The 12,743-nt window shown below is 28.4% G+C and overlaps 1 protein-coding gene across 2 annotated transcripts in view; it reads left to right on the forward strand.

Annotated features, from left to right (window-relative positions):
- Positions 1-7,025, forward strand: part of LOC111631008 (TBC1 domain family member 10A-like) — a 46,607-nt gene extending 39,582 nt beyond the window's left edge. For both annotated transcript variants that reach the window (XM_023375192.1, XM_023375193.1), the window contains 2 exons: positions 226-380; positions 5,772-7,025. In XM_023375192.1, the coding sequence (XP_023230960.1) occupies positions 226-380; positions 5,772-5,915 (299 nt within the window). In that variant the 3' untranslated portion in view covers positions 5,916-7,025. The remainder of the gene's footprint in view (positions 1-225; positions 381-5,771) is intronic.
- The last annotated feature ends 5,718 nt before the right edge of the window (positions 7,026-12,743 follow it).

A 12,743-nucleotide genomic window follows, 5' to 3' on the forward strand; every position in this document is an offset into this window, starting at 1 on the left:
TTCTTCATCCCTATAGTTTGTAGTTTAATTTGTGTATATCTAGTTTATGTTTCAGACTATTAGTAAGTTATTTATATATTGCTTTTTAAATTTTTTAATTTATAATTTGATATTTTTATTAAAAATATTTTAAAAACAGTTACTAATTTCATCATAAAAACTTAACAGTTTTTTTGTTGTTTTAGTTAACAAATATTGCAATAATCAATAATTTATTTTTTATAGGTGTTAAAGTATTATTTCGAACTGCTTTAGTTATTTTGAAGCAAGTTTTAGGACGACAAGAAGTATTAAAAAAATGTCCAACAATGTATGAAACACTTGAAAAATTGAGAAATATTCCAACAGAAGCATTACAAGAAGACTTTTTAGTTTATCAGGTTAGTTTACTAGAATTCTGAACTTCAATGAATTGAAGAAATTAGTTTAAATTAAATTGATCAGAATAAATAAAGTGGAAGAATCAGAAAAGATTTGCTTCAAGCATCGCATCATATAAATTTAATTAAGAAATAAAGTTGTGTATGATCATTATATCAATTATCTATTTCTTAGATTTAATTTCTTTGAGTTTTATGTTGTTAGTTTTTATACTGAAATATAACACTTGTTAATTACTCTAGCATTTTGCAATATATATAAAATACTTTTAATTTTTTTTGCATTGCTCAGTAAAATGATTTCTAAGTTAACATTAACACAGCTTTAAATTTAATATCTCAAAATTTTATTATTTGATATTTTATACAGGGTGATTCACTGGTGGCATTCTTTAGTTTCTTATTGGAAACCATTAGAGATAGGAAGACAGGACTAATAACTGAGTTTATAGAGCAGATGGGAACAGTTCTTTATGACCTTGAGAATCAGTAGTTTTTGAGATGCAAAACAAAATAGGGTTTTTTTAAATTACATGGGTGCTTTTGAGCCATTATATGGATAGTATGTGACAAAATAAACATCTTTTTATAACAGGGCACATTTTCTTAAACTTAATGGTGTTCCATATATCAGCCAATTTCTTCTGTTGGGTTGTTCGGAAAGTAATTTTTGTTTTTTTACCACTAGACGGATTAGTCGTATTTTCCCTGCCATTTTCATTCTAAACCATATTATCATTATATATTTTGACAGCTAGCATTTTAAGGCTTATTTGTAAAAAATTTTGTTTGATTTTGTGCAATTGTTTATTTTTTCTGTCCCATCAAATATGGAAGATCAAAGCAGCATTTTTGGCATATTTTGTTCTTTTATTACCGAAAAGGCAACAATGTTATTCAGGCGAGAAAAAAATTGTGACGTGTATGGAGAAGATATATTGACAGAACGACAGTGCCAAAACTGGTTTACAAAATTTCGTTCTGGCAATTTCAATATTGAAGATGTGTACCACATTCTGGATGGCCAGTTGAAGCCAATGAAAACAAAATAAAGATACTGATTGAAGCAAACTGCTGAATAACAACACGTGAAATCACTAAGAGATTAAATTTGTCAAATTGAACTGTTTATGTTACTTGAAACAAATTGGTTTCATTTCAAAGCTTGATATATGGGTTCCACATGTTCTTAGAGAGATGCTCTCTTTGGTGGGATTTTAGGGAAATTGTTTTTTACCAGACAATTTAACAATTGATTCAAAAGTGTACTGCCATCGAGTAAACAAATTGAGTAATATCATCAAACAGAAAAGGCAGCAAGAATTGATCAACAAAACAGGTGTAGTGTTTTACCACGATAATGTCATATTTNTGTAGAAAGGAACTTAATTGAGGTTATAGGTAAAAACTGGTAAGAAAACTGGTGTTATAAGGAGAAGCACATAAAATGGTGCAGTAGGGAGAAGTACACAGAACCAAATGGTGCTACAAGAGAAAACGTAACCCTTTAAACCAAGCACAACCAAATACTATTATGTGAGGAATTAGACCAAACTTTGCCTCCTTCCTAGAACAAGTTAGTGTTGTCATACAGAACAATATTATTCCTATTGTAACTGCTGTAGAGAAGTCTTGTAATGGCACCCTGCAATGATATTCAGCATTGAAACAGAAACTGATATTTATAATGCTTCTCCTACGAGTTACACAGGAAGTTACATTTAATAAATACCTTAAACAATATTTTTCATTTATTTATTAAATTAAATCGAATTTTTCTCAATATTTTTTTTTTCTAAAAATAACAACATTGAAAACTGTTCCTGCATCTGTTTTATATATCATATACCACTTTCCATCATCGAAAAGTCATTAATATGAAGTTCTTTATGATGTTGGATCCATAAGCAACTTTTAATCGCATCTAGAACCATCACATATGCTCCCCATTCTGTAGCTTGATATAAAGCATCAATGACTGTAACGTCTTACGATCCAAAACTTGTCATCCATCAACTCATAAGACGTACAGTTTGCAAAGGAGAAGCATTAAAAGTTGCCGAAGATCCCTTCCCTATCACTATCGCATGTGGCAATTAATCCATCATCGTACCATGAGCAACCCATCAAGAAATATTTATTTTCCTTCATCAAATTGCTTACTAATTGTTACAAAATTAACGTATTAACTGATATTTCTAAAGGAAAATATATAAATTAGCAAAAGATTTTCATCCGGATCAATGAACCAGAAGAAAATTCTGCAAGGCAAAAAGAGATGTTTTCAACTTAAGCTGATTACTCCTGTTTTCTATTTTCTTTAAATCTCTTGTCCGAAATTTTCTGGTGACAATAAAATACGATTTATAATCACTACAAATCCGGATAACGTCACTAATCCAGCGATAAGTTTGAAAGGAACAAAAAGAATTCTTCTTCCTCCTTCTCCAATTCCAAAAAAAAAAACACGAAAATCTAATTAACTTTGTAGACTGGAAAATTTCGTAAAAAATTCTGTTTTAGTACAGAATTAAAGGATTTAACAGTTAAATAATTCTAATACTTTAAGTTAAGTAGCAAAAAAAAAGAAATATTTCTAAGAAAAATGCGAATTTCTGAACATCTTTCAAACCGGGCACGCGTTGTCCAAACAGTTTTGTACGTTGGTCGAAGCGTGTCGATTAATAAATCAATTTTCGATAATGCACACCAACTCAGTTTTCAATAATACATTAAATTACTTAGCAGCTGATGTCTCACTCCCCCCATTTAGAAGAGAGAAGCATTAGTAATAATTAGATAAAACTAAGCTGCTACCGGCTTAACTTGAGCCGGATTTGGGCGGAGAAGGTTAAAGTTCGCTAGTAGAGATTCAATTTTCGATGTAGTCACACTTGTTATAAAGATTTATCACGTTCAATATCAAAAATCCGAGTGACGAAAGTGATGGATTAGTTATAAATTGATTTTTCCTTGCTCCAACGATGCTGCTTATAACTGTATCAAGAGTAATATTGGGCGGAGCAACAGGAGAATTTTCTGCACTTTAATATCGATTTTTATGTAGAAAAATAACGTATTTTTAATAATAAAAAAATAAAAAATAAATTCGAGAAAAATTTATCAATTTTCCTGAATGCTTCCCTCTACTCCAGGATGAAGAATGGTAATTTTAATTAGTAAGAGAGCGAACTTAGAAAAATTCTTAAGCCAAAATATTTAGTTTTAACATCAAGAAAAGAAACAAAATTTAATTACTAAGAATTCCTACGAATGCTTTAAATAAAAATTTTGTTATTACAGAAGTTTCTATGGAATTAAAAAAAAAACAAGTTTTGTTACAATTTCCACAATTTTGTATCACTGTAAACATGTGGATGGAGTTGGAGTTTATTATTAATCGAGCCGCTTTGTACGTCTCCATGGTGACGTACAGTTGTCAAATGTGGGTAGTAAGAGAGGTAGAAAGGTGAGTGAGAAGATCTGATCAACATCTTTCTACTCAACCTGTTACAATTTCGTAAAAACTAAGCTTAAATATGCTCTCACGAATCAATTTTATGAAAGAACCCTCCCCCCTTTAGAACGTAACAGAAACAAGCAATTTCTGACAGAAAACTATATATTTTTCAGTTTCTAACAACCAATATTGGTGAAGATGAATAGAAAAGACTTCAAAATTGAATTTTTTATTTTTTATTTTTTTATTTTTTCTCTTCTATCACGATATAGCACCTCCAACAACCATCCTATTACGTAAGGTGTTGGACAGTATGAGGATGCAGCAGCTGTGATTCGCAGCTGTTATAAAGACGACGACTTGGCCAAAAACTGACTGGTTCCCAAGGCACCCTGTATATGTCATCAACATCTGTGTAGGTATCATTGTCGTGTGGCACACTACTGATCGATCGATCGCCTGTGATTTATTACGCTTTGCATTGCTGCTGAACATACTTTTATTCAACGTTAAACTCTTAAGTTTTAACCAAATTTTTAACCCGATATTTTATCTATGATGTCAAAAACTTACATCACAAGATTTTTTGGCATTTCACTACAACAGAATACTTAGAATTGTTTGCGAAAATCGACTAATGCCTTAGGCAGCGGATTTTTTTCATCACGCTATCTAACCTTCAAAGTAAAATTTACACAACAGAGAGACCATTCAAGGAAGTACCTTCTATTTATAGACAAGACAGCTCACCTACTATCAGACCTCATAAATCCAGCAGTTTATATCTTATTCATCAATTTAGCTCTAAATTCAATATATATATATATATATATTTTTTTTTTAAAGCTTCTATTTACGAAGCTGTGCATCAATTGATCAAGAGAGGAGCAATTTCATAAACACTACAGTAATAAACCCTTATATGAGGATGTTTTTCTTTAATTTTCCTATATAAATAAAGAATTTATAATTATATTTAACCTGTTTTACATGATAATTTTATTATAATTAACCTTAAACTATAGGGATTATAAGAGGCAGCGAGGTTTATCTGCATATTCCATAGAGGAGTGCATTAAAAAAAGTTATGCTGTGCACTAAACTATAAAGGAGCCGATCACGTGAGTGTACCTCGACACCAGGGACGGAGGATGACGTATATATATTGTAATTTTGGGGGAACAGGAACGATCCAGGTGGCACATCGGTTGCTTAATTTGTTTTTTCAATTTGTTCCCTCTGCACGTCACCTGTCAATCAAAATTTAAATCTCTGGATAGAAAAATGATCGAGTTAATCCTTAGACGTGGAGTAGAGACTTTAATTTTATAAATAAATTATAAAAAAAAAATTAATTTTCTAGCAAAATTGAGAAGTTAGCACTTAAAGTTCAAGGAGGAGAATTTTCTTTATGAAGGTTGTTTCATGGACGATCGAAGCTGTGAACACATCAAAAAAACTCCACGATTTGTTTTTCTGCCTCATTAGTTTTATAAAAAAAAACAAGAAAAGTTGTGACAAGTGACAATGTCGCAACATGCACTTAGCAAAGGACCCAGGTGGTGGTGTTGCACAGTGTGAAGAATCAATCAGCTGTTTATGAAATCCTTACAGGGACATTTGGGCAGCTGTTTATATGAGAAGTAGCAGTCTACATACTGCAGATGCTATTTCTCATCCCTCTGACGTCATAATATTAGATATTTAAATCTTGAAACATGATTTCAAAACATTTTTGAATGTTCACACTTTAGTCTTCTAACGGAAGATAAATTCAGTGTTATCTTAAATCAGTTTATAACTTAATTTTAAACTAATTTTGATAAATTATCTCAAAAAAAGTTTTAATTTCTGTATTTAACTGTTTGAATGTTTTTATGATAAATTTTAAAAATTGTTTGTTAATAAAAATTTAATTTGAATTCTTTTAGGGTTTAAAGTTAAATATTTCTGAAGGTGATATGGAAAAAGAGCATCAAAAACAAGTCGTAAAACGGAGAACATTGAGAGAACAACAACAGATAATTCAGGAACAACGAACCAAGAATTCAACTGGGAAGGAAAAGATTTCCTGATGACTTAACTAAAATGATGTTGCCATAGAAAATTATGTATAAATATTTTGAATTTTTAGCATTTCTGATAAAAAATGGATATGCCTATATTGTTTTATAGTATGGTTTAGAAAAACCAAATCATATTATTAATGTATCTACTTCAAAAGCAATACTGTCCAAATATTTTGCTAACTTAGAGAAAATTGTAGAATTTTATAATGAGTAGAGCAAAAAAGCACTAATATATATATATATTCTTAAATCTTATACACAAAACAACTTATACTCAAAACACAATACAACAAATGAATAATTGCATATAGAGTTATTAACAGTTTGAAATTTTCTGATATAAAAATCAATTTTATGATGGATGTTTGTGTTATTCCACAAGTTAATATTTCATTTTATGAACTGAAATCAAATTTTGAGAAATGAGTGAAAAAATTTGAAAAATTTTCATATAAGCATTGAGTAATAAATAGCCAAAATAAATGCAGAAAAACAACTGCATTTCTGATTGGTGGAATTAATGTTCTGCTTTTTAAAGGTACCAAAATTTCTTATAAAATACATGTAATTAATATTGCAATTATAAATCTGTGAAAATTATTTATTAAAAATTAATATTTATTACAAAATTTATTTTCTTAAAAGTTCATAAATGTCATTTTGAAAATTTTCAAAAACATTAAATTTGAGGGAACAAAGCAGCTACTGTATTAATGAAGTGTTCTTATGTTTTTTTTTGTGATTTTGATTTTTATATTTCAAGTATTTTTTATTATCAAAAAAAACAGATTGTATATATCATATGTAGATTTTACAAAGTGCAGCTGAATGTTCATTGTATAAAGTATATATGTTCATGATAAAACTTTCAATGAACATATTCATTCTGTTACTTATTGAGCCATAATGTTTATGGTAAGAAAGTTCATTTGGATTATGATAAGAATTGACATATCCTGATAAAAGTTATGGTACATTTATATGCCAATAATATTTGTAATATATTTTTATCTGTCAAATGTTTCAAATTAAGTTGTACATTTAAATTATGTACTTTTCTACATTATTATAAAGCCTATGTGGGTCCAGAATAAACTGTATTTATTTTCATTTTAATTTCTTATGAATTTATAATTAAATTTCTTAAAAGAAATTTAGTATATAAAAAGTAATGAAAGTAATTCAGTACTGCAGGGCATCCAAAAGAGAACTGACGAGCTATGAAAAGTGTTGTGTATTTAAGGAAAACAGATCAAAGAGAACACATTTTTCGGTAATCATCAGCAAAATATTTTTCTACATTATGAAAGCACAGGGTGTTAATCATTGCAGGTAGAACTTTTGAAGGAAATCTTTCCTAATGATGGATGGGTAAGATGAACCAATTTGGTTTCCATCATAACTCCTGACGTAATTCCACAAGAAAAAGTCCAAAAGTATTATATGAAGGATGTGATTTATTAAACACTTGTTACCAGATATTGAAAAATTAAAAGGTCACATAAGTGCAGTAAGAATTGTCACTCAAGCTGTTACATAACATCTGGAGAGAGATTTTAATATATTGATACTGTGTGAGTAATGAATGATGCACACATTGCAATTTCTTAAAGATGAGAAATCTTGAGTTTGCTCACTAATTAGGACAACTGTGTGGTTGTATCTATTTTCCTAAAATAAACGAGTTTCTCTAGTCAGTTTTTCCCTCCCCTCCACCTGTGCATTTTCATAATAAGTTATATTTTCTAAAATCAGTGACAAGGAAAATATTATTACTCTAAATGGAAGTTTGCAATTACTATATTTTTGAAGCAATTTAGAATTTTATATTTTGTAAAACTAATTTATTCAAAATCTATAATATATAATTCAGTGAATATTGCATTGATAATGTTTAATTCATGTTGTATATGAATTTACAGTTCTATTTTTCACATTTTTGAAAATTTANTAAAAAAGTATTAATTACTGTACTCATCAATAATTTAGTTAAATTATCAGATTTACTATCAGGTTTATTTCATAAAAAGATAGATTAATTTAGATTTTTTTTTTAATTCTTAACTCAATTATTTTGAAACAAAATTGCAATCTTTGATTCAATAAAACAGTTTTTTTAGTTTATTTATTCTTTTTGTCACTATTGTTTCATAAGTTAAAACTTATTACAATTGAGTTAATGTATCAAAATTTAAGTTGCATCCATTTTATATATAGGATATATTCTTATTTTAGTAAAATGTTTACAATTACTTAAAAATCACACTATTGAAAGAGTCATTACTTGGGGAAAATAACACCTGACCAAAATAACAATAAGGAAATAGAGGCAAGAATCAAAATGGGATGGATTACCTTTGGTAAATTAAGTTACATCTTGAAAAATCAGAACATCTTCACCATTTTCAAAAGAAAAGTTTTTGATCAATGCATTCTACCAAGTATGACTTATGGATCTGAAATCTAGCCTTTGACAACAACCAATATGAGGAAACTTCAGTTGGCTCAGAGAGCAATGGAAAGAATAATACTTGATGTGAGTCAAAAAAACAGTGCAAGAAGTAAGTGGGAATAGGTGGGACACCTGATGTGAAATCATGACAGATGGACCAAAAAGATGACTGAATGACAACGTAGAGATGGAAAGAAACATGGGAAGTTCAAGAGCATGATGTCGGGAAACAATGAACAAGAAAGACCTGGGAGAAGTTGGTGGAAGCCTATGTTCAGCAGTAGATGTCAAAGGGATAGTGATGAAAAGTCACAATATGAATATTATTAAAATTTAAAACTTGAATACATACCAAAAATAAGATACAAAATGAAAGTAAAGAACAAAAGAAAAAAAAATGTAAAAATAACTATTGTAGAAACAAAATGGAAAATAACATTAAAACAAATTGATGTTAAATTTACAGTGCCATTTTATTAAAATTTGCCAATGGGATTTACATATTAAAAGTATATACTTGTATATTGAAGAAACAAATTGTCAACCTAGATCTATCACTCACATTCACTAGAAATTGTCTTCAATTTACGTTGTCTCTATAAATGAAAATTGTCTTTTGTTTGGTGAATATAAATGGCAGATCTAAAAAGACAATTTCTATTTCTTCAATATATACTATACTTTTACAAAGTTGTGATAATTGTTATAATTTTTAAGCATATGTTTTTGTATAAAAAATAAAAATCATTGTTGTATTATATATAAGTTCAGTTTGTTATGAATTTTAATAAGATATTTCTCATTGTTGTTTTCTAATCAGAGTTATGCCCTTTACGTAATTCTGTACATTTAGCATCGTTCAACCTTAATTGATAGTCACTTTTAATTATTAGTGTCTTTTCTTAACGTATTAACTGTTAGTGCTGAAATATTTTTTTCATTTTTCTTAATTGTTTATAATTAGTCTCAACACAGTTAATGTTTGTATTAATTATTTGTGTATTCGTTTTGCATTTGGATGTTATGTCAAAATTCTGACTTGTAACATGCTTTACATAAGTATTCTATTTCTTTACAACTATCTATAATATTGTAAACTTTCTTTTCTAAAATAATCCTTAATGTGTGAATTAATTTAAACTCAGCAAATTGTTAGAATTATTGAATGTCTAAGAATGGTTAAGTTGAAGTCTATGCTGTTTTGATGGAAATGGATTTATTATTTAATGAAACTTTGAATATTGAAAGTTTCTCAGACAGTTTTTCTAGTTTAATCTTATAAATGCAAGTTCTTGTTTAACAATAATGCAATTAACTCATGTTTTTAAAGTATTATTTTGACCAATAGTCATCCAAGAAATAAGCAATTGAAGTTTTCTTCATCCCTATAGTTTGTAGTTTAATTTGTGTATATCTAGTTTATGTTTCAGACTATTAGTAAGTTATTTATATATTGCTTTTTAAATTTTTTAATTTATAATTTGATATTTTTATTAAAAATATTTTAAAAACAGTTACTAATTTCATCATAAAAACTTAACAGTTTTTTTGTTGTTTTAGTTAACAAATATTGCAATAATCAATAATTTATTTTTTATAGGTGTTAAAGTATTATTTCGAACTGCTTTAGTTATTTTGAAGCAAGTTTTAGGACGACAAGAAGTATTAAAAAAATGTCCAACAATGTATGAAACACTTGAAAAATTGAGAAATATTCCAACAGAAGCATTACAAGAAGACTTTTTAGTTTATCAGGTTAGTTTACTAGAATTCTGAACTTCAATGAATTGAAGAAATTAGTTTAAATTAAATTGATCAGAATAAATAAAGTGGAAGAATCAGAAAAGATTTGCTTCAAGCATCGCATCATATAAATTTAATTAAGAAATAAAGTTGTGTATGATCATTATATCAATTATCTATTTCTTAGATTTAATTTCTTTGAGTTTTATGTTGTTAGTTTTTATACTGAAATATAACACTTGTTAATTACTCTAGCATTTTGCAATATATATAAAATACTTTTAATTTTTTTTGCATTGCTCAGTAAAATGATTTCTAAGTTAACATTAACACAGCTTTAAATTTAATATCTCAAAATTTTATTATTTGATATTTTATACAGGGTGATTCACTGGTGGCATTCTTTAGTTTCTTATTGGAAACCATTAGAGATAGGAAGACAGGACTAATAACTGAGTTTATAGAGCAGATGGGAACAGTTCTTTATGACCTTGAGAATCAGTAGTTTTTGAGATGCAAAACAAAATAGGGTTTTTTTAAATTACATGGGTGCTTTTGAGCCATTATATGGATAGTATGTGACAAAATAAACATCTTTTTATAACAGGGCACATTTTCTTAAACTTAATGGTGTTCCATATATCAGCCAATTTCTTCTGTTGGGTTGTTCGGAAAGTAATTTTTGTTTTTTTACCACTAGACGGATTAGTCGTATTTTCCCTGCCATTTTCATTCTAAACCATATTATCATTATATATTTTGACAGCTAGCATTTTAAGGCTTATTTGTAAAAAATTTTGTTTGATTTTGTGCAATTGTTTATTTTTTCTGTCCCATCAAATATGGAAGATCAAAGCAGCATTTTTGGCATATTTTGTTCTTTTATTACCGAAAAGGCAACAATGTTATTCAGGCGAGAAAAAAATTGTGACGTGTATGGAGAAGATATATTGACAGAACGACAGTGCCAAAACTGGTTTACAAAATTTCGTTCTGGCAATTTCAATATTGAAGATGTGTACCACATTCTGGATGGCCAGTTGAAGCCAATGAAAACAAAATAAAGGTACTGATTGAAGCAAACTGCTGAATAACAACACGTGAAATCACTAAGAGATTAAATTTGTCAAATTGAACTGTTTATGTTACTTGAAACAAATTGGTTTCATTTCAAAGCTTGATATATGGGTTCCACATGTTCTTAGAGAGATGCTCTCTTTGGTGGGATTTTAGGGAAATTGTTTTTTACCAGACAATTTAACAATTGATTCAAAAGTGTACTGCCATCGAGTAAACAAATTGAGTAATATCATCAAACAGAAAAGGCAGCCAGAATTGATCAACAAAACAGGTGTAGTGTTTTACCANACTGTCATCCTGTCAATACATCTTCTCCATACATGTCACACAAATTTTTTCTCGCTTGAACAGCATTCTTACCTTTTTGGTAATAAAAGAGCAAAATATGCTGAAAATACTGCTTTTGATCTTCCATATTTGATGGGACACAAAAAATAAACAATTGCACAAAATCAAACAAAATTTTTTACAAATAAGCCTTAAAATGCTAGCTGTCAAAATATATAATGATAATACGGTTTAGAATGAAAATGGCGGGGAAAATATGACTAATCTGTCTAGTGTAAAAACAAAAAAAAAACAAAATTACTTTTCAAACAGCCCAATAAAAATCTGATTTCTCTTTTCTCAAAAGTTTCTATGCTAGGAACTAAGTTTATCAATTTTCATCTATCTTATTGTATTAGATAGTTAAACAAGCAAACTTTGAATAAATTGAATTGAAACTTTTTGAAAGGGGTGAAGGAGTATCTTTTTTGGATTAATCTTCATATTTATGTATTTACTTGTTTTTCACACCTTTTTGGTAAAAAGGCATTATTCAAGTGAAGACATATTTGATATGTTGATTGCTTTAGGTGATGTCACCAAAATTATTCACAGGCTGCAAGTGAAATTATATTTGGAATATTAATTTTAATAATAATAATGTTAGTATTACCAAGGTTATTTTAAATAAAATTTTAAAGAATTACATAAAATGAATGTTTTAGCTATATTAAGTTATCTGCAAATTATTTTGCAAGTTTTCATTTCAAGAAATCTGTTTATTATGTATTCATTGGTGGCAGTTTTCTACCTTATAAGTGATATGATTTCTGATGTTTTAAAATTATTTAAGTGTGAGGGACTTCAGATGTTTTTAAAATTTTGTTTTTAAGTTTGTTTGTTTGTGTTTATATCTTTATTTTCAGTTTTTATTAAAAATATTTTTCTTACATTTTATTTAGAAGCTTTCAATTGTTTTTAAATAAACTGTAAAACTTTTGAATATTTCATGGCATTACACTAATTTTTATTAGTTTTAACATTATTTTTATTAAATTCTCTTATCAAGAGATATTTGCAGAAATTTAATTTTAGGATATTATAAAATTTTATAAGAAAGTGTAGATTTATAAGTACAGTAGATCCCCCTATAAAACCGTTTCCTATAGTTATGATTCCTATAAAAATTGTGGCAGTATCCGTAAACAACGGTAAAAATAACTCCTATAATACGTAAAACGTCATCGGGCAGCCGAACTACTTTCCCGCCGTCCGTAGCGCCACGCTACGGA

The sequence above is a fragment of the Centruroides sculpturatus genome, unplaced genomic scaffold (genome assembly GCF_000671375.1).
Source record: "Centruroides sculpturatus isolate CEXI.00-Female unplaced genomic scaffold, Cexi_2.0 scaffold682, whole genome shotgun sequence".
NCBI lineage: Eukaryota > Metazoa > Arthropoda > Arachnida > Scorpiones > Buthidae > Centruroides > Centruroides sculpturatus.